This window comes from Carettochelys insculpta, chromosome 9, assembly GCF_033958435.1.
Source record: "Carettochelys insculpta isolate YL-2023 chromosome 9, ASM3395843v1, whole genome shotgun sequence".
NCBI classification, from domain to species: Eukaryota; Metazoa; Chordata; order Testudines; family Carettochelyidae; genus Carettochelys; species Carettochelys insculpta.
The window spans coordinates 29,153,461-29,176,018 of record NC_134145.1 but is presented as its reverse complement, the minus strand read 5'-3'; the positions used below and the strand labels follow the sequence as shown (position 1 = coordinate 29,176,018).

The following is a 22,558-nucleotide window of genomic DNA, read 5'->3' as shown; positions in this document are numbered from 1 at the left end:
CCTACCCTCCAATGTATCTACCTGACCCCCTACCTTAGTGTCCTCTGCAAATTTGCTGAGGGCGCAATCCATCCCCTCACCCAAGTCATTAATAGAGATGTTGGACAGTGAGCAATGTTGAACACTATTAAGATGTGCTGCTACTTGTTTCTGCAGGATCTTGTGACCAGCTTCCAAGTCCAGAGAGCTCCTGTGCTTCGCAGGCTTGCTTACTTGGCATATGGTTCCATGATAAGCAGATACTGTTCTGTGGTGTCATCTTGTCCTAAAGAAATTCTTCAGGTGAATATAGGCCCGCTGATAGGGGCAGAGCAAGGTGGACAACCGCATATGAGCTGGTGTTACATAGGGGCACTGAGTTCCTGGCTGCCACTGCTGCTACTGTGGCAGTGGCTGGGAGCTCTGGCTTCCCTTTGAAATGATGTGGGAATATCATTCCACTGTTCCATGCGGCTTCTGAGGGCTGGGAGAGAGAGTCAGCCCCCTGCTATGGGAGATGCTAACAGCTGACTGCCCATGGCCTAGCCCCTTCCTCCTGAGGCTTTGCCCATTCTGGGACCATGGAGCCAGGGCCCCACACACCTTACCCCCATCCTACATGGGGGTTGTCAGCCCGGCTGGGTGAATGGGTTTCATTTCAGATTTTTTAAGATGTGAAGAAATTGCAGAAACTGCCTCTATCTAGCTGTGTTTAAATTAGGTCAGTAGAGGTTTAAATTCAACTATTTGCAGCTGTGATCAGCTGCAAACTTGCAACCAAAATTAGACGGTGAATTGAAGCATTTTGAAAAAAATACGTCCTTAACCGCTAATAATTTAGATGGCAAGTCGTGATAGTCCCTAAGGAAAAGGGATTCTATAAACAAGTTGAAGCTGAATTTACAATGTGCGTCAACCTGTAGGATTATAATAAGAGTGCAGTAGGGTCTCAACATGTATGAACCTATGGTTTGCTAATTCAAGTGTCGGTGAGTGGTTGCCAGTGGCCGCTTCCCCAGGGCTGCAGGGCACAGAGTGCTGGCAGCTGCTGCTTCCTGTTGCTCTGGAGTGAAGAGCACCAGTGGCTGCTACTTCCTGGGTCCCTGGGCAGGGAGTGCTGGCAGCCTCCACTTTCCAGGGAGCCTAGGCAGGGAGTGCCGGCAGCTGCCGCTTCCCCAGGGCTCTGGGCAGGAGTACCAGCAGCCAGGCTCCAGGCAGGAGCAGCTGCCACACGGTACTCACAAAATTCAGCATTTGCGAGGGTTCTCAACACGGAACTCTCGCGAATGTTGAAACCCTACTGTACTCTGGTATGTTTCTCCATATAGTGCATGTTACTTTACATTGGTACCATCACTCCCCAATACCACTATAAATGAAGCTCCAGACATATCCCAATCATGGTTCCTAAAATAATCATTGTAAGAAGAAACTTCAGGGTTGTGCACTATCCTCTGACTATGGAGGCATATTCCTACATTCAGAAGTACCAGAAAACTCTTGACAAGAAAATGTGTTTAAACCATGAAAACCAGTGCTAAAGGGTTACCCAAATCAGTGCCTGAACAACAGTAATGTGCTCTGGGCATTTGGGTAACTCCCACCCCCTGAATCTGAGAAGCATAAAACGTTCTGATGAAGTTGTGAGAATATAGGGAAGAGGTTTAGCAGTGTCTTGCGGAATTTAATGGAGAGTGCGTGGGGCATTATCAGCATTGAAACTGGTGCTTGTTCCTTGGGGTTCTGGGGGCTGCAGGACAATCACTGAGAGGCAAGAGCAAGGCTTGTGTGAGCAGGTGCAACTTGCAACTTACAGGGAAGTGAGCTGAACCTGACCCAATTAGTGCTACTTGCTCTTTTCTGTATTTGGCACTGTATCATCATGGAAGCCTGGGAGTGAAATATACAAAGTTCAACTCAAAGAAGGGGGCAACATCTTGGAGTGAAAGACTTTTTATTCCTGGCAGGCAAGGATGGCAATATGTACATGGAAGATTATTGTCTGAATTACTTATTTTGTCTGCAGCCCCTCCATGACCTTGCAGCTGAGGCAGTCAGCAAGAACCATGAAGCAGACATGGCCTTGGCTCTGAAAGCCATTGGCAATGCTGGAGAACCAGCCAGTATGAAGCATGTCCTGAAGTTCTTGCCAATATTTTCGCCTGCTGCAATGTCTGTTCCAGTTAGGATTTATACTGATGCTGTTTTGGCCTTGAGAAAAATAGCCAGGAAAGCCCCTGCAAAAGTAAGTAAAACTATTGTTTAAACAAACTCATTGGACATAAAGAATACAGTGTGTAATGCAAATCAAGTCACTGGTTAAGTCAGTCTATGAGGTCATGTATATGCTACCAGAGAAAGTTGACCTAAAATGGAGGTCAGCAACCAAAATAGCAAGAAAAGCTATTTTTTTGCAAATTTGGAAAAAAAAAAACCCTCAGTACAGCAAACTTTCATATGCAGCATTCTATCATCAGGAACTCTAAAATAACCAAAATCTTAACCATAAGTAAATTTTAGTTATGTTTTCCATAATTACAATATAGTGAAAGTAAATACAAATGAATACAGCAAATACAGTACAAGTTTACAGTGTGTAATACTACTGTTGCTGGTAAATAAAGTACTCTGCACACATTTTTGTTTGTTTCTTAAAATCTAAACTTGTTTTTCTTTTGTGTTATGCATTGCTGGGTATACCTCTTTATTATCCAGAATATTTGAATATCCAGCAACCTCCTGGTCCTGTGGCTGCTGGATGTGAAAGAGTTTGCTGTAATTCAAGAGCTGTAATGCATGTGAATGTGAGACGGTCCTTAGTAAATAATATACTATTTGTAACCCCTATTTTAAGAATAGCACACACAATGATTTGTAATATGATACGCGTTTACTACAGGATGTTCACAAACTTTTTAAATATTCAATTTCCGCACACTACGTGTGTGTTTGTACCACTGTCTTTCTGACTTTCGCTCCCGAACCTTCTTGCTCTCTGGAGGACACTAAGTGTCATCTGTTTTTGCCTGTCATGTTCAGTAAGCATACAGAGAGAACAATTATGTCGTTTCAAACAAACACACTGTTAACGTTAATTCATATACATGAAAACTTGTGTTGCCCTTCACAACAGGAATGCCTCAAGCTTCCTTTTCCTTTTCCAAATCAAGACTTTAGTACTGATATGATTAAAACACAGATACAGTATCATATCCCACAATGCATTGCACATATGAAAGGGGGAGTTATCCAATGTTTTGAGATCACATATCATTTGCTATTTAGATATGAGTTGTTCATTGCTGGATTTTAGACACTCACCGTTTATTGAAAATAATCCAGAGGGTTTTTTTTTTTAACTTTGTAATTATAGCATAAAGAGCCACAAAGTAGTCCTTGAAGAGCTGCACGTGGCTCTGGAGCCGCAGGTTTCAGACTCCTGAGATATGCAACTCCAGTTACAAGAATAGCGTAGCTGAAGTCAATATACCTTAGGTCAAATTCTGTGGGCTCCCCACTGTGGGAGGTTGATGGAAGAAGCTCTCCCATCAAATTCACTTACTCCTCACAAGCAAGTAGAGTCCTGGGGTCAACAGGGACACCATCAGCAGTCAATTTAGCAGGTCCTTGTTAGAGCTGTTAAATCAAACCCCAGGAGATCAATAGCTGGAGTGTTGATCTCTGGTTAAGTGTAGTCACGCCCTAATATTAGGTACTTAAAGGCCAGATTCTCAGCTACTATATATTAACATAACTCTGTTGACTTCAGTGGAACTATGCTGATTTATCTCAGCTAAGAATCTGGTTTGCATTGCTTAAGATTGTACCTCTTAGACCTGTGAGGCTATTTAGGTACACAGTTAAACCCTCTACCCTTTGACTTTGCCCTCATTGAAACCAAGAAGAGTTTAGCTATTGACTGCAGTGGAAATAAGTTTAAGCCCAAAATAATTTGCAAACCACAATCAAGGGTCATAGTAGTAGAAACAGGGGTACAATATATCGTATTATAACTATCTGAGACTATAAAGTTAAGATAAGAAGTAGTCTTATTTTAATTAGGAAGGAGTAAAATGTCGTTGTCATTTTAGCATGGCTTTGGACATGGGTTTTCAAAAATAGCTCCACTTGCCATGTTTGATTGTTTTGCCTCTAGCACTGCTAGAGAAAGACCTATGGGTAGATCCCCAGCTGGTGTACAGTAGTATAGGCCCACTGACACCAAGGAGTCTATCCCAATTTATACAGCTGAGGAACAGCCCTTAGCTCTTCACATGTATAAGGCTGGACACAGATAATAAGCTCAATAATACACAAACCGAAAGTTGAGCTATGTGAGAACATGTAAATAATCCCATAAAGTTATATAATCATATTACTGATCATGCAGTTGCTGTCCACTCAAAACTCATACTGACATCAGTGGGATTTTGCAACAGAAAAGGAATGCAGAATCACATTCTGGAACGTAAGGCTATAAAAAGACAGTGAACGTAGGGACTGGCTTGATTTTAGCTTCTTTATCCAAATTCTAAACTCCAGGGCTGTTTCCACACAGGCCACTTTCTTCGAAAATGGCATGGAAATATATGGCCCGAAATATGCTAATGAGGCATGGATGCAAATTCCCTACGCCTCATTAGCATACGGTCACATGATTTGGAGTCTGGAAGACCATTCTTCCGGACTCCAAAACGCTGTTTAGAAGTGCGGTCGCAAAAATTTCCCAAAAATTTTCAGGAAGAAGGGGCCTCTGGAAGAAGGACGTCCTTCCGGAAGCTGCCCTGGGGCCACGCTTCTACACGGTGTTTTAGAATCCGGAAGAATGGTCTTCCGGACGCCAAAGCACGTGACCGTATGCTAATGAGGCACAGGGAATTTGTATCCATGCCTCATTAGCATATTTTGGGCTGTGTATTACCATGCCACTTTCGAAGAAAGTGGCCTGTGTAGAAATGGCCCAGAGGAAAAAGAACATGGTTTCCTACAGCATGGCTACATCTACACTAGAAGAATTCATCTACAAAAGATACTGTTGGAAGAGAGGTTCTGACAAAACTTCTGTCGCCAGATGGTGTCTACACATAAAAGTGGCTCAATCTTTTAATCCGCTCTGTTGACAAAAGCCCCCCACCCCGGAATGTGTACATGGCTTTTTTGTTGACAGTTTCTGTTGACAAAATTCATTCTGTGTACAGATGCTTTGAGTTTTGCTGACAAATATCCCAGTTTTGTTGACAAAACTCTCTGGTGTAGAAGTAGCCCATATGGTGTGATCTTTTATTAGCTTAAATAATACATAGGGGAGAGAAAGAGAGTGTTAATTCATTATTTGTCTGTCTGTGCCTTTATCAATGCTCATTACTGTAGTAGCTGAGTGACTACAATCTATGTACAGAAGTCCAACTGAGAGCAAGTAGTGTAAGCTATAGTGAACACAGATTACTTTAATCCTTCTCTATTTGCGCACAACATACTTCCCCTGATGTCAGTTGGAATTAGATCACCCTAACAGCTCCTGGACTGGGCATATTAAAGGGAATTTCCCCTTTCTGTTCATTATGCCCCAGCAACACATTGTCCATCAGTGCCTGTGTTGCAATGAAGGCTATACTTTCACTTTTATTCTCTCCTCAATGCGTGTGGGTAACTCACCATTGCAAACTGTATTCTCTTCAAGGGAGAATACACCCCTAAGAAATTGTCAGGATCTGAACCTGTGGGTTTTCACTCCTTCAGGTACAGGAAATTCTTCTCCAGATTTTTGTGGACCATTCACTTGATCCTACTGTCCGAATGATGGCTTGTGTTGTCATCTTTGAAACTAAGCCTGCTCTTCCTCTTGTAACAACTATGGCCAATGTTCTGCTAAAGGAGAGCAGTTTGCAGGTTGCCAGTTTCACATATTCCCATATGAAGGCTTTGGCAATGAGCAGGATTCCACAGCTCTATAATGTGTAAGTAAATAGAAAAGTAAAACTTTCCACTGCAAGCATGATTTCTATTACAATTTTCTAAGTATAAATGCAAAGTGAATTCAGTTACTATGGAGAATTATTATTCATTTTACTTAGATCTGCTGCTTGCAACATCGCCATTAAACTACTGAGCCCAAGACTTGACAGGCTGAGCTATCGTTACAGCAAGGTTATCCACGTTGGTGGTTATTATTGTAAGTACCGGATATGCTCTAGAACTGCTTTGGCTAATATAGTCTGAGAAAATTCCCTTTGAAAATTTATGAAATATCATGAATTTCAAATGAAAGACTGCCATTTAAAGTGGGATTTGTTCATTCCTGGAGCAGGACAATCATGTAGACCTCCTAACCAGCAGATGCCTTAGGATCTATGGAGAATGCTATGGATCTCTAGACTTCAGCTGAGACATTGGTGTAGAGACCCAATATTCCTCAGAACTTCCCCCTCACCTTCCAGAATGGATATAGTCCCAAATTCTCCCCTCAGGGAGACATTTCGTATGAAGATGGGACAGCCTATAGAAATCTGTGCCGACAGACTCATTTACATGATTACATGCAGAAGGTGACTATAACTTATGTGCCCAAGTCATCAGTGGACACCACAATGAAAACCAACCCTTTGCTGTATTTTGATTTCTGCTACAGTGGCATACAGGGCTGGCGCAATTGGAAGAGTCTATCTCATGAACAGTCCAAGCAGTATGTTGCCGTCTGCAATAATTATGAAACTGAGAGGATACTACGCAAATACAGCAACTGATTTTGTTGAGGTAGGTGGTACGCTTGGAACATGCATCAAACCTACACAAATACTTCTCATGGAAGTTTTCTGGCTGGATTGTATCATTTACCTACAGCCCTGAGTAGGGGCTGGTGCAGAGGGAGGACTTGGATATGGAGTCTGATTTCAGTTGTCCTCGGTCCTCTTGGCCCATAGACTCTGAGAGAGGCTGTGGAAACATTCAGTAAGGAAATAAAGTAAGGGAAATCTCACAAGGCTCATTGAATATCTGTCTGTAAATCTGAACCATAACTGCCTCACACATACATGCGTTAAGGTTACACTAGGGATTTCCCACTACTCTTGGAGTTAGAGCCATTACTAGATACACAGAAGTAATTTTGTTGACTTTGACAGAGATATGTCTGCTCATGATCAGTGGTTAAATCTGGCCCTCCATCGTTTTTTCTCTTCATCATTAATAGTTTTTTCTCATGGCTTTCACCTAGTCAAGACTAATTTTTGATACTCCCTCACTCTCTCTGTCTTAACCATGTCATATTTTGGTTTGCCTGATTTTGTTTGTTTTATGCAGGTGGCACTTCAAGCGCAAGGCCTAACAGATCTCATCAGGAAACAGAACATCCCCTTTGCTGAATTTGACACATATAAAAAATTGAAAGTGCTTGGGAAAACGGTAAGTGGATTCATTCTTTGCCTCTGTTTGAAATATATGACTGGAATCGCTGGTGCTGGTTTTCTTACTCAGCCAAAATGCCTGCAGAAGTGTCACTGAGTAAGAAGTACAGCCATTAACCCCAAATGATGTATCCAGCCATACACTGCAAGCTTTTTAGGATATGTGGCATGTTTTCACTGTATTTATGTCAGTCAGTGCAAGTCAACCCCGAATCTTGGTTGGGGCCAGTACAGCTGATGATAATAATCAGTGCTTTCTTGTGCCGGTACTTGCTGGTACTAAGTACAGGCACTTCAGCAACCGCAGCCATGCATAGAGGACAGGGAGGTGGCTGAATACCAGCTCCTCTTTTTTGTTTTTTAAAAAAGGCACTGATAATAATTAATACGATATTGAAAGTGGATGTTAAAATACAATATATTGATTTAAAAAAATGATTGTTGTATGGGACTTTTTTTTGTTTCTTAGCATTTTTGGAATGTAGCCTACTGTTTACCATATTGCTTACCAAGGTACTACATGTGCAAATTCACACTGTGAAATTCACACTGCAAATTCAATGGTAGGTTGGCTGAATAATCCTAGGCAACAGCCTCAGGGTTTGACCCATTATTTGTTAATATAATCTCATATTAAGAAACATTTTTTCTCTAGCTGCTGGGATGGAAAGAATTGCCTCCTGAAAATCCACTCATATCAGCCTATATAAAAACATTTGGTCACGAGCTTGCCTTTGCTGATGTCAACAAGGAGCTCATTCAACAGACAGTGAAGGTATCGGTTGCCCCTATTTTTCCGTTTAGTCTGGTGGGCTTCAAATTTCCTTTCCCCTTCTTCTCCCTCCATTTAATCTTCTGGATCTTGGTCTCTTTGTAGGCTCTGACTGAATCATCAGACAGGCACATGTTAGTGAAGAACATGATTGATCAAGTCCAAAGAAGCATTGCAGGACAATGGACCCTGGCAGTATTGGCAGGAGAAGTTCGGCACATTGTCCCTACCTGTGTTGGCCTGCCCTTGGAATTCAGTTTATATAGTACTGGTCTGATACATGTGCCGGCCAACGGTAAGCTTTGAAAAGCATCGTTGAATAGTTTCACCTTAACACATAGGAATTTCAGTGTTCTAATCCCTGCTCTAGCATGAAATCCTTCTGTGGTCTTGGCAAGTCGCCTGATTTCATTATCTCAGGTTACCCTTTTCTAATATGGCGGTAGCAATACATAATTACATCATGGCTGCGTCTACACGTGCACGCTACTTCGAAGTAGGGGCAGTAACTTCGAAATAGCGCCCGTCACGTCTACACGTGTTGGGCGCTATTTCGAAGTTGAAATCGACGTTAGGCGGCGAGACGTCGAAGTCGCTAACCCCATGAGGGGATGGGAATAGCGCCCTACTTCGACGTTCAACATTGAAGTAGGGACGTGTAGACGATCCGCGTCCCGCAACATCGAAATAGCGGGGTCCTCCATGGCGGCCATCAGCTGGGGGGTGGAGAGATACTCTCTCTCCAGCCCTTGCGGGGCTCTGTGGTCACCGTGGGCAGCAGCCCTTAGCCCAGGGCTTCTGGCTGCTGCTGCTGCAGCTGGGGGTCCGTGCTGCATATACAGGGTCTGCAACTAGTTGTTGGCTCTGTGTATCTTGCACTGTTTAATGAAAGTGTGTCTAGGAGGGGCCCTTTAAGGGAGCGACTTGCTGTTGAGTCTGCCCCGTGACCCTGTCTGCAGCTGTGCCTGGCTCCCTTATTTCGATGTGTGCTACTTTGCCGTGTAGACGTTCCCTCGCTGTGCCTATTTCGATGTTGGGCTGAGCAACGTCGAAGTTGAACATCGACGTTGCCAGCCCTGGAGGATGTGTAGACGTTATTCATCGAAATAGCCTATTTCGATGTCGCAACATCGAAATAAGCTATTTCGAAGTTGGGTGCACGTGTAGACATAGCCCATATGTGGTATGAGAATTAATTAGCTAGGGATAAATGCTTCCCTTACCAACGTATAACTCCTGATTCATTTCAATAGGCACCACAACAATAAAACTAGGCCCTTCTTAAAGTGTTTGGAAGATGAAAAAGTGCTTCCCAAGTGCTAATTATTTTAACAAACGTTCAATCTTGAACCCCTTGCTTCATTGTTTTGCCAATCCTATGATTCTTTTCTATTTTTCACAGTTTGTGTAAATATGTCCCCCTCTTTGTCGGGCAATTTTAAACCTTTGCAGTTCTTTGATGCCAATGTACAGCTTCATGTTGATATGAACCCAAGGTAAGAAAGCCTAGATATGATGGTATAATATAATTTTATTCTCAGGGATTAGAGATAGCTGAATTATTCATGAGCCATGTGCAAAATATATAGGTCAATACAAGTACTGTTACACTTTTTATTCCATGCTACACCATCACGTTCTGTACTTGCCACATATATTATATTATATTATATTATATATATACCACTCTGTGCTGGTTAGGCCTCAGTTGGAGTATTGTGTCTAGTTCTGGGCACTGCGTTTCAAGAAAGATGTGGGGAAATTGAAAAGGGCCCAGAAAAGAGCAACAAGAATGATCAAAGGTCTAGAGAACATGACGTATGAAGAAAGGCTGAAAGAACTGGGCTTGTTTATTTCGGAAAAAAGAAGATTAAGTGGGGACATGTTAGCGGTTTTCAAGTATCTAAAAGGGTACCATAAGGAGGAGGAAGAAAACTTGTTCTTCTTGGCCTCTGAAGATAGAACAAGAAGCAATGGGCTTAAACTGCAGCAAGGGAGGTTTAGGTTGGACATTAGGAAAAAGTTCCTAACTGTTAGGGTGGTCAAACACTGGAATAAATTGCCTAGGGAGGTTATGGAATCTCCGTCTCTGGAGATATTTAAGAACAGGTTCAATAAATGTCTACCAGGGATGGTTTAGACAGTACTTGGTCCTGCCGTGAGGGCAGGGGTCTGGACTCCATGACCTGTCAAGGTCCCTTCCAGTTGTAGCATTCTATGATTCTATGATTACAGAGGGTTTTAAAAAATATCCTGGCATTATGGGGTTTTTGCACATACACTATTGGGTGACTTAGCTTATGTCTACGCTACATGATAAAGTTGAATTAATTAAGGCAGTTATATCAAAGTTTACAATGTCTCTGTCTTCACTGTAAATACCATTAGCTCGATTTTAGGGAGTGCTAAGATTGATCTCATAACATTGTTGAAAGCAGGTGGTTGTAGTTTCAGGTTTGAATTTAAAGGTTCCAATGAAGGCTAGTGTGGAAGTGCCACAGCTTTGAATCGAATTCCTTAGCCTCCAGAGGTGTCCCGTATGTATCCCACAATGCCCCACAGTCCTCTGCTCTGGACATTTCCATCTCCGCTGCTCTCCAGAGCCGTGTCTACAAGTGCCAGCTACTTCGAAGTAGCCGCGCCAACTTCGAAATAGCGCCCGCCACGTCTACATGGGGTGAGCGCTATTTTGAAGTTGACGTTGACGTAAGGCGGCGAGACGTCGAAGTTGCTATCCCCATCAGGGGATGGGAATAGCGCCCTAATTTGATGCTGAACGGAAGATCCCCCAGGGGCTGCGCTTCTACCTTCTGTTTTGGAGTCCGGAAGAGCTTCTTCTGGACTCCAAATCATGTGACCTTATGCTAATGAGGCACGGGGAATTTACATCCATGCCTCATTAGCATATTTTGGGTCATTCTGAAAGTGCATGTGTAGAAACGGCCACAGGCACCATGCAGTTGGGGTCTTTCCCACACCCAGTCACATCACGTAGCTAGCCCCTGACCCACTAAAAGGCTTTGCCTGCTGCTCAGTGTGGACCATGCTGCCAGGCAGCACCATGTCCTGGCTTGCACAGGGTGAGGGCTCCAAGGGTGGGAAGGATTTCTGGGGGCTTGCTGCTCCCTGGGGGACCAGCTCAACTGGCCCTCAAGCCATGGAACCTCCACCCCCACCTAAAAATATTTTGAGGTGGGGGAGGCTTGCTGCCACCAGGGAGAAGTCTTCCCTGGCGGCTAAGACTTTTTTGGGCTTGCTGACATTGGGTGGGGGAACCATGTCAACTGGCTCTGCAGTTACAGGTTCCACATCCCCTATGGTGATGAAGGGGGCTGGCCCTCACACAATCTATGGGGCCTGGCCTCCCTGCCTGAGCAACGCTGATGAGACCTCGTCAACTGGCCCTTCATTTTCCAAGCCACACAGCCCCCCACACTGGGATGAGGGGTCCGTACCCCTAACAGTCAGTTGGAGGTGTCCCCACAGCACTTGACCAACACTGCTTGTTGAAATTTGATGAGACAAATCTCCCATGTTGGACAGCTCTGTGTAGTGAAATGAGAAGCCACAAATCTTTTTCCTGAACTTTTCTATCCTCTTTCCTGAAGCTTTGGCCCCCATAAGACAGGGAAGAGTAGCTGTGGGGCCAGTGGAGAAGACAGACTCCTGGGTGATCCCAGGGCACAGAAGCATTCATGTGTGTGTAAATTTGGTGAGCCCCAGACCACATGTTGGGCACCTCTGTGTAATGAACCGGGAAGCCAAAAAACCTTGCCTCACAAAATGTTTTTTTTCCCAAACCTTTACTCTCCTACTCTTTCTTCAAGCTTTGCATTGTTCCTCTATTGTTTTCAGGGATCATATTTCTGTAACCAAGGGAGCGGGGGTAGTGGCTGGAGAGCCAGTTGAGAAGACTCAGGCACCTGCTGCCTTTTGTAAAATCTTTGATAATTCAGTTATAAAAAGCAATTCAGTTATAGAAGCAAGAGATTTCAGTTAATTTGGTGATCTTTGTTGATGCCCTCCTTTTCTTTCTGGAAAAATGGGTGGTTGTTTTCCATGGGAGGGAATGAGAGCAATGCAATGTGGGAAGATGACATCACATACCCACAACCACTTACGTGGCATTTTTTCCTGTGCTGCACCAGTGAAAATACCAGAATGCTATGGGGATGAGAGAACTGTGGGATACGTTCCCACAATGCACTGCTACAACAGTTGATGTTTGGCGATTGAGTGTGGCAGCAATAAGTCAACTTTGCGGGGAGGTGAGAATACTCAAATGTGAATTTATAAAACCCAGTGTTACAAAATCGATTTTAAAAAATTCAAATTTATCTCATAGTGTAGATGGAGTGTCATCATTAGTTCATTTTACAGGACTCAGAGAACCATATAAATAGCTCTAAACAAGGCATAAGACAGCTTTTCTATGCTTCAAAATACCACAATTTTAACATATGTTATCCCAGGACGTATCTGTATGTGCTAGATCCAAACTAGGGAGGTGGGATTTTACCACTTTCCATAAAGCTTCTGTTTCTACCCCTGCTAGTGTGAATGATGTCACATGTAAACTCATGCCATTTGACACATAAAAAGCTGCTACTGAGGCAGCACTAAATACGGTCATCTTGGGCCTCGGGCCAGTGTAATTTTGCATGGGGCAGAAGGAAGAAATATTTTTGGAGTTGATTTTTTAAAAAGTTAGCAGCTGTTTGAAAGTGTGCAGAGATTTCTAATAAAAATAGGAACTGGGGTAAGGGATAAGGAGTGAGGAGGGCAAGTGTTAAATTTATTTATCACATGACTCTGTAATTGCTCATATGGATCTCACCTCTGTATGCGGTATATCCCTTTATTGGTTGATAGATTGATATTTTGCCTCTTAGTGTAATTTGCTATGAATTCCAAACTGATTATATAAAGGGAATTATAAATTTCAAAATGTTTGCTTAGAACATGTTTATCAGTTTCTGTGTTTTGTATTTCTCCTCTCTTTCAGCATATGCATTCATACCATAGCAACAATGGGAATCAATACGCGGTACTTGCAGAGTGGTCTTGAATTTCAGGCCAAGTTCCATGCCAACATCCCACTGAAATTTGATGCCAAGATAAAGATGAAAGATAAAAGTTTAAAGTTGGAAACAGCTCCGTGCCATGAGGAAATCGAGCTAGTAACCACCAGGTGCAGCAGTTACATTTACTTTGTTTAGTTTTAATTCTTGTGTACCACTGATGGTGAATTACCAATTCTAAAATGATAAAGAAACAGCTTTTTGCTAAGACTTTGCTGTAGTTACAGAATGCTAAACATTTTCTTTTGTTCACCATCTTGAGGATGGATTCTTTTTTGTATTTAACTTCACTGACAATCCCTTTGTCAATTAATGGCCCTGATCCTGAAATCCTGGCTGAAGCAATGAAGCCATTGAGGGTTTTGCCTGAGTAAGGACTACAGAATCAGGTCCAGTGCACTTTTGGTGGTTAAATACAAGCTAAGTCATAGAATAATTGCTGTTACTTCGCTTCTAAGTGCCCCTGCCTTTGTTTGGCTCATACAGAGCTGAACTGCTCTTACATTCTATTTATTTATTAATTGTTTGCACTCATGCTGTTAGCATCTAGAAACGTGAATCAAACTGTCTGTATTAAGCAGTACACTGTAACAACTCCGATTAACCATGAATAGCCCACTGGAGAGCCATTATTCAGAAAAAAATGCTGTGTTTTGAACCGTACTCAGCAGGGCAGTAAATTTAAGTTCTGGAGGGCCACTTAAGGGAAGGCGTTCCATAGCGGGGACGTTAGACTGAAAGTGCCCTACCTCCAATCCTCAAGTCATCACAGCTGCAGAATGTCTTCAAAACACATCATTTCATCTTAGGAACTGAGGTGGGACTTAGGTGACAATCTCTGAAAGAGCTAAATTCAAATCATGGAGAGCATGGCTGGATAGAACCAGCCTTTAGATTTCAGCCAGAAGCACATGAGGAGCTGGTGCAGTACATGGAGAACAGCTGCAATGTGCATGTCATAAGCAAGTGAAGGGCAGCTTCAAGTAGAATGCGTTGCAGTTGTCCAATCTGGACATGACAAAGGCAGTATCGGGGCAAGGTCATCAAGGAGGGGCCATAGATTATCCTGGTTATCCAAAGCTGAAACAAAGCACCCTGAGCCATTCTGGTACAGTGGGAATCCAACAGCACCAGAGAGCCCCCCCAACAAACCCGAGGTTGCGAACATCTTTTAAAAGGGATGAGTAGACTCTGCCAACAAACAGAGCAGGAAAAAGCCTTGTTGTTTTGTCAGCTTGCTTTCTTCTGCCATCTGGCTCTAGCTACCTCTCTCTCTCTCCTGGACTAAAATCGTAGGTCTGTGGTAAAACCAGAATAAAGTATATTATCACTAGACAGTTGCAAGTAGCACATCATACCTGTCCCCACAGGACTAAAGTTTATGCGATTTCAAGAAATGTGGAAGATACGACATTAGCAAAGAGAACTTCAGTTCTACCGGAAGAAGCTGTCTTGGATATCTCCGAGCAACATTTTAAATCATCCGAAATGGCTTCAGAAAATCGTGCTGTGAAGGTAATTAACACTCCTGAGGTGCAGAGGAGCAGCTGTGTGAGTCTGTAGCTTCACAAATAACAAGCCGTCCTGTGGCACCTTAGAGACTAACACATTTATTAGGTCGTGAGCTTCTGTGGGCAAAACCCACCGTTTAATGTATTGTAGGTAGGTAGATAATAGATTAGGTTTTTCAGAGGTGCTGAGCTCCCATAACTTCTGTTGAAATTAGTGGGAGTTGGATGTTTAGTCTTCAGGGGTGGGGAACCCCCGGCCAGCATTCCAGATTCAGGCCACAGCTTGTTTGGATCCAGACTCCGAGGCTCGTGGTTCCCCTCCATACTCTCTGGCCCACAGCAGGGTGGAGGCTTTGGAGCCTGGAGCTTCAAGAGCTGGATCAGAGAAACCAGAGCTGCATGCAGACCGAGGGCTCTGCTGGGGGCTGGGGGACATAAAGTGGATCCTGGCTCTGCTGCTGCTGCTCACTGCTGCTCCTTCCGCTGGGGGAGAGGGTTGGGGAACAGTAGTGGCCTCAGCAGCGCTGCCTGGAGGTATCATACTGCTGCTCTGATTGGCTGGAATTCTGGCCAATCAGAGCAGTGGAGGTCGGTGCCTGGGAGCGAAAGGAGGTGGCACAGAGACATGTGCATCCAGGAGTGAGCAGGTGAGTTGCACCCCCATCACCCAGCCCCCGCACCCCTCGACCGCTCCTGTGCCGCCTCCCACCCAGACCCCCACTCCCACCCCCTTCCTCAACTTCCCTACCAGCCCAGCTCCCTACCCACATCCTGCTCCTGCCCCCTCCCACCCAGATCCCATGCCCCAAACCTAAGAGCTGAAATCAGTCTTCATATACATAGCTGCAGTGGAATGTAATGGGCCAAGTGAAGGAATTCCTACTCGTGGCCTGTTCATTCCTCTCATGTGTGTGCGGAGCAGATCCTAAGTGTGCAGATCTGGCTCTTTCTGCACAGTACGAGGGATCATCCATATCCATGGTGCTCTCTTCCTCTTCCCAATAACTCCCCAGAGGGGCTTCCCTGGGCCATCAGATCCCCATGGAAGCTATAGACCTCAGTCAATACAGGGGAGGGTGCGGAACAAGATGTACATTTTGCTTCCCAACCCTTGTGGGAACCAGTACAAATGATAATGCTGCCCAGGCTCTCCTTTGCTAAGTGCTCTTCGTGCTTGGGAATCCCCTGCAAAAGAAGCTCTGGGGTCAGCTGCTGCTTTGGGGTCCTGCATCCGTTTATGAGTCACTTTAACACCCCCTCCAGTTCCCATTTACCTCGCCATGTTTCTGTTTAATGCAGCAAAGAACAGCTTCTGACGTGATGTCTGAGAAATATTCCAATGGTCCAGAAGAGGAATCTCCCCGCAGAGCTAGAGGAAGAGCTTATGCACGCGTCTTTTGTAGCAAATTCCATAGCTTGGGTTGCCAAACCTGCCTTAATCTCCAATTTCGAGATACTGCTTTCTTAAAAGATACATTTCTACACAGACTGGTTGGAGAACGTGAAGTCAAATTAGCTTTGAAACCAGGTACTGTACCATATCATGCCTAATTTTTTCTGTTTATCCACATCAGTACAACTAAAGCAGTATGTCCCTGATTTCATGTGTCTGGTGTGTAGTCCATACAGCTATTGCTCTTGACAAAATACAGCTGGAGGTACAGGCAGGATCCAGAGCAGCTTCCAGAATAATCCACCTACTAGCCCCTCTGTCAGAGGAGGAGGATGATTCAACTCCAGATGATGTGGTTCAAACAAAACTGAAGAAGATCCTAAGAATTGAAAGTATATTTAAGGTAACTGGCTTTGGTTTGAAACGAAAGATTATTGCATAACAACAAAAATCCCTTTGAACCTAATGAAATAAATAGTCCTAAAAAATTAGAGGGAAGTCTGGAGGGAAAAAAACCCAGAATTTGATTTAATTAGAACTGTAAATATGTTTTTAAAGAGTAAGCAATATATACACTGAAGGGAAAAGTATCAGGTAGTTTACTTTTGTTTCAATAAAAAGCAAGAACAGTAGAATTAAAAGGCTAATCAAATTAGACCTTATTCAGTATTTTATGAATACATTTGAAGTGTTTGTTTGGATATAGACCTTTCCTCTCATGTTTGCAATACAAATCTTGCAGCATTGTGCTAATATTTGAGGCACAGAACGAGAAATTTGCTCGACCTCTCAAGGAGCCGTTCTGCAAAGGAAGATGAGCATCCAGTGGGCAATGTGCAGCCTCTCCTGTGTTCTGCGGATACTCTACATCTGAAAGGCGAAATTTATGGGGAAAAGAGCTCTGTTTGTCAAGATGCAGGGCTAGCCCTACCAAATGATTTGGAGAAAGAATCACAAAATCCCTGAGATTGTTTCTAACACAGGGGAATAAGAGGCCGGAATGTTTGTCTTGTGACACATGATATATAATTCAAATAGCAATTATGCTATTATTCCTGGAGTGTCAAGAACATGCAAATGGTTTGAAATTCAGTAACATTCCACTAAAGATGATCAGTCAATGAATTATAAATTAATTTTAAAAAATCTCTCTGCTAACGGATATAATTCTTTGACATAATATTTGATTGAACTTGCAGGCTGCCAAGAGAAGTGCACATCAGCACACTAAGAAGCCAGCTGCCAAGAAAGATAAAGCCAAAACTCCACCTGCTAAATATCAATCCAGCTCATCCTTGTCATCGGCCTCATCAGCATCTTCCTCCTCCTCCTCCTCTGTTGGTGACAAATACAGGATTAAAGACAAGAAAGACAAAACATGGCAACCTCAACAAAGGGAAGAAAGCAACAGCGGAAACAGTCAAAACAGTAACAGCAGAAGCTGCAGTAGCAGTGAAGAGAATTACCCTGCAGACAAAGAGCAGCACCGGGTGAGGAGCTGTAGCAGCAGCAGCAGCAGCAGCAGTGACAGCGAGTATACCAGAAAGCAGGTGATTCATTCAGACTTTTTTAGGTCCACATGAATATTTCTGGCAGCAATTATGTTACTTTATGCACTTTGTTGTCATAAATCAGGAAACTATGCATTATGAATTAATGATACAGGGGCCAATTCTGCCCCTTCACAGAAGTAACTTCATTGACTTGCATGAGACTTACACTCACATAACTGAGGGCAGAAATAGACCCAGAGAATCCAGTGCACTAATGCAATTTACTCTTACTTTCCTATTTATACAGTAGCTGGAAACTAGAAGCATATGGAGCTCTGGGCAAAGTAATAAAAAAAGTATTGTACAGGATTTCTCTCTGCCATCATGGTGCTAGATTAGGTGATCTAAATCTTTCACATCTGAAGCGCTATGAATCACTCCGGTTTCAATGTTGTGTATATTTTATTACTGAAACTCTCATACAAAATGTTGCCATATTTTGCACCAAAACTTTTTTGAGCAGTAACCCAAAGTAGTTTTTCCCACTTCTTGTTTATTTTCACAGGCTAATCCAGAAATCTATCAGTATCAGTTCACCTCGGCACACATAGAACAGGTAAATTTTCAGTGCTGTGCGTGCAGGCCCAAACATTGGTTTCACTGGCTTCAGGGGGAGCAGGACTTAGTACAATTGAGAGTAGAAGTGTTTCAAAATAGTTTGTGGAACAACTTCCTGTGATCTGTCTTGGTAAGTCACTTGATTAAACACGATTTGTCAATTGTTGCAGTATCCAAGAAAGAAAGTCCCAAAGAGCAGTAGCAGTAATTCTTCCTCCTCCAGTTCCAGTTCTTCTGGGAGTAGTGATGAAGGCAGCTACCAATCGAGTGCTCAGGTGGGTATAGTCAGCAAGAAATGAAAGCAGGCAAAAACTTTGTCAACACAGATTTTCATGGATTCTCAAGTTCTGATACTAGTATAGGAAAGCTATAATTGGTGAGTGATTTATATTACATAACATATGGAATATAAGATTCTGCATACAACTCTTTCTGCCAGTATACAGTAATGTGCCTGGAGCTGTCTTTGAAGAGCCCTTATGATCATGTTCAATAACGGTAGACTAAATGAACCTAACAAATACTAGATATGCTTATGTAACCCACACAATGAGTGCTCAGGTTTTCTGTTCCATGTAGCGGCACATAGGCTGCATCTACACTATGAGATAAATTTGAATTTAAGGCAGTTAGCTCGATATTACCAGGTGACGGTCTTCACTGTAAATACTATTAGCTCAATTTAGGGAGCACTGATATGGAGATTACAATATCATAGTTACCTGACAGGCAGAGCTTCAAGCTCAAATACAGAAGTTCGATTAAAGGCCAGTGTGGAAGTGCCACGTCTTAAAATCGAATTTATTAGCCTCCAGAGGTGTCCCATATGTAACCCACAATGCTCCTCAGTGCTCCACTCTGGCCCCTGCAGGTGTGCAGAAATTAGGTGATAGGAAGACCATGAATTTCAAAGTGGGAGCAGCAAGCCTGTGGCTGTGGGCTTGTGTTTGTATAAGAGCCTGAGAAATGTCTTTCTTTCTTTGCCCTTAGCGCTGTGATTACATCTACCCATTACAAATAGCCCCTGCAGGTTGTTCATGGTTCTGTCTCTACACTTGTTGTTTTTTTCTGCACTGCCTGGTGCCAGCCGCTGCCCCACCCACCACATGGCACTAGGGCTGTTGTGGGGGTCATGCTTGCATAAGACTCCGAGCAACTTCTTCTCATTGGTTTACATTTGTGCGCAAACCCCTTTCCCTCTCCCACAGGCGCCTGGCAGTCTGTGTCATTCCTGTACTCAGCCATAACACATGGGTAGCTCCCAACCCAATAAAAAGATGTGCCTGCCATTTAGTGCTGACCATGGTGCCAGGCAGCACCATGTCATAGATTGGGTGCGTTTAGGGCTCCAAGGGCAGGGAAGATATTTGGGGGCTTGCAGCCACCGGGGAAAGTCACCCCCAGCAACTAAGATACTCAGGGATGACCACTTCAACTGGCCCTCCACTGAACCGCTTCCCCCATGCCCATAGCATGGGACCACTGGGGCTTGCAGCCGCTAGGGGGAAGTCTCCCCCGGTGGCTAAGATACTTGGGGAGGACCACTTCAATTCACCTCCCACTGAACCCCCCATGACCATAGATGGGACCACTGGGGCTTGCAGTCACCAGGGAGAAGTCTCCCTCGAAGGCTAAGATACTTGTAGATCTGCTGCCACTGCGGGGGAAGCCCTCCCTGGTGGCTAAGATACTTGGCGGGACTTGTTCAGCTACTTCAATATTCCAAGCGGCTCTGCAGCCACAGACCACAGCACCCCCACACACACCCCGCCAGAATATTTTCAGGAGCTTGCTGTCCATTGCAGACACCTGCTGTTTTTGTATTTTGGTTATAAAATCTTTTTGCTAACATCTCCTATCTGTCTCCATGCTTTGACCGCCCAGAAACACGTCAGGAGGAGCTAGCTGAGATTCCTGTTTGCATTATAAGTTCAGTGTATGATATTTCACAGCCATCACCCATGTTGGAGTGCAGTGGAGGACAAAGTCAAAAATTCTTTTTTCCTAGACTTTTCTATCCTCTTTCTTCTAACTTTGAGAATACAGTCATGGTCCCTGTATTATTTTCAGGGATCGGCTGCATGGAAGTGGGAGACATTCAATGGATGGCCAGTTGAGAATTCAGCCACAGAAGAAAGACATTTCTGTAAACTTTTTTGCCATCTCTGTGGATGCCCAATTTTTACTTCCTTCCAATGGGAAAAATGGACATTTGCTTAGCACAGGAGGGGAATGAAGAAAATGCAATGTGGGAAGATGATCTCAAATACCAGTGAGCATTTCCAGAATGCTACAGGGATGAGGGAACTGTGGGATAGGTTCCCACAATACACTACTGCAACAGTCGACGTTTGCCAACTTGAGTGTGGCAGCGATAAGTCGACTGTGAGGAATACGTGGGGAGATGAGGATGAACAAATTTGAACTTGTTAATTCCAGAATTACGAAATTGATATTAATAAAGTTGACTTTATCTCGTAGTGTAGATGTAGCCTTAGAGAGGCTATGTCTAAACCCCTGGAGCGTTCAGATTTCCCAGGATGGTCTGTTGACGGTTATTTGACAGAATACAGCATTTTTGTCAACAGCTGTACCCTGCTTGCCACGGGGAAGAACACCTCTGTCAATAGAGATCTGTCAATAAAATGCTGGTCTGGACACTCCAGGAGGCCCTCTGGCGATAGAAAGGGCTTCTGGGGCACCAGGCAACCCTGTCTGCTGGGCTTCTGGTTGGCTGTTTTGTCAAGAGAGTGGCTGGGCAGTTTGGCTGCTCTCTGTTGACAGAGCAGATCACTCTTTGGATCCACTTTGTAGTCTGGCCAAAATCTATCAGCTGAAGTTTTTTCGGAAGATATCATCCAACAGTAACATCTGGTGACAGCTTACTCTAGTGTAGACATAGCCTTTGTCTCCAAGTAGTTCCATTCATCTCAACAAAGCCTGGGTAAAAATTTCAGAAGTACCTAACTGGTTTAGGAGCTGAAGTGACGTAGATATTTAGGAACCTATGGTCCCCTGTAAGTTAATGGGACTAAGGGGCTTTTGAAAATTTTACTCTATGTTCATAGCCAGGTACTACACAATGTAAGCATGAAAGACGGAAAATGGATCTTAACATGTATAATGTATTCTCTCTGCAGTGTAAATATGCTGACCAGATCTGTTTGTTGACATGAATTATTATGGTTTTAAAAGTCAAAGTTAAAATGTGTTTGTTTAACAAAGCAGGTATTTTATTAAACAACTTGACATTTGGTACGATGAAAGCATCTGGTCTTGTGTTCTTGGATTTCATTAGGAGTTTTGAAAGAATTAAGAATGTAACATTAAGTCCCAGAGCTTGTTAATCTAAAAAATCTATTCTTTGTCGCGTCATGTTCCTAATCCATGTCTCCTTTTGGTTCACTGAAATTGCTTGTGCTAAAGATCTTTTTTCATTATTGTTTTACTTGCTTTGGGGTTGAGCCTTCTCCAAGGGAAGTCAATGGCAAAATTCCCAGTGACTTTAATGCAGCTAGCTTTTGCACGGATGACACTGCATTTGAGTGGGATTCTGCTGAGAACAATGCAGAGCATACTTTTTAATGAAGACCGTTCCTTTAACAAATATTAAGTATGTGACATTCAGGATAGTACTTTATTTTAAAAATGCTCCAACTGACTTTTTTTCCCTCTGTGACTTCAGTCGAAATTCTTGGGAGACAGTAAACCACCAACTCTGGCTGTTTTTCTTCATGCTATTCGAAATGACAGAAAGCTGTCAGGCTTCCAGCTTGTGTTGTACACAGACTTACACTCCAGCAGACCCAGGATACAAGTATTTGTGTCAAACATCACAGAATCAAGTAGATGGAAACTCTGCGTGGATGCTTTAATAGTAAATTCTTACAAAGCAATGGTAAGACTCAACAGTAAATGTTTTACTTTGATGTAATTATATTCTTATATTTTAAACTGAAAATAAAATTAACTATTTCTCTCTATTAGGGTTCTCTAAAATGGGGCCAGGATTGCCAGGACTATAGGATTGCTGGGAAAGTTGCAAGTGGCCAATTTGCTGATTACCCAGCTGCTCAGATCAAGCTAGAGTGGCGTAAAGTTCCTTCAAGAATCAAAAGTGTTGCAAGATGGTGAGATCTGACTTGTCACTTTTTGATATCGAAATTCTTTACAACATAATCAAATGGGGGGAATGTATATGGTACAATGAGCATTCAACAATTACAGGCACATTCCCGCAGTTCCAACTTACACAGATGAAACTCCTGAATCTGGAAATTTTAATAGGATCTGGTCACTCATTGGTCT

At 43.3% G+C, this 22,558-nt stretch overlaps 1 protein-coding gene across 1 annotated transcript in view; it reads left to right on the top strand.

Annotated features, from left to right (window-relative positions):
• LOC142017599 (vitellogenin-2-like) overlaps positions 1–22,558 on the top strand; it is a 43,252-nt gene that overhangs the window by 7,521 nt on the left and 13,173 nt on the right. Inside the window, exons 10-27 of the mRNA XM_075002636.1 lie at positions 157–282; positions 2,006–2,224; positions 5,719–5,936; positions 6,054–6,151; positions 6,608–6,732; positions 7,279–7,380; positions 8,038–8,157; positions 8,260–8,449; positions 9,557–9,650; positions 13,160–13,345; positions 14,606–14,750; positions 16,046–16,274; positions 16,367–16,542; positions 17,339–17,689; positions 18,198–18,248; positions 18,421–18,525; positions 21,936–22,148; positions 22,238–22,380. Of these exons, the coding sequence (XP_074858737.1) occupies positions 157–282; positions 2,006–2,224; positions 5,719–5,936; positions 6,054–6,151; positions 6,608–6,732; positions 7,279–7,380; positions 8,038–8,157; positions 8,260–8,449; positions 9,557–9,650; positions 13,160–13,345; positions 14,606–14,750; positions 16,046–16,274; positions 16,367–16,542; positions 17,339–17,689; positions 18,198–18,248; positions 18,421–18,525; positions 21,936–22,148; positions 22,238–22,380 (2,891 nt within the window). The remainder of the gene's footprint in view (positions 1–156; positions 283–2,005; positions 2,225–5,718; positions 5,937–6,053; positions 6,152–6,607; positions 6,733–7,278; positions 7,381–8,037; positions 8,158–8,259; positions 8,450–9,556; positions 9,651–13,159; positions 13,346–14,605; positions 14,751–16,045; positions 16,275–16,366; positions 16,543–17,338; positions 17,690–18,197; positions 18,249–18,420; positions 18,526–21,935; positions 22,149–22,237; positions 22,381–22,558) is intronic.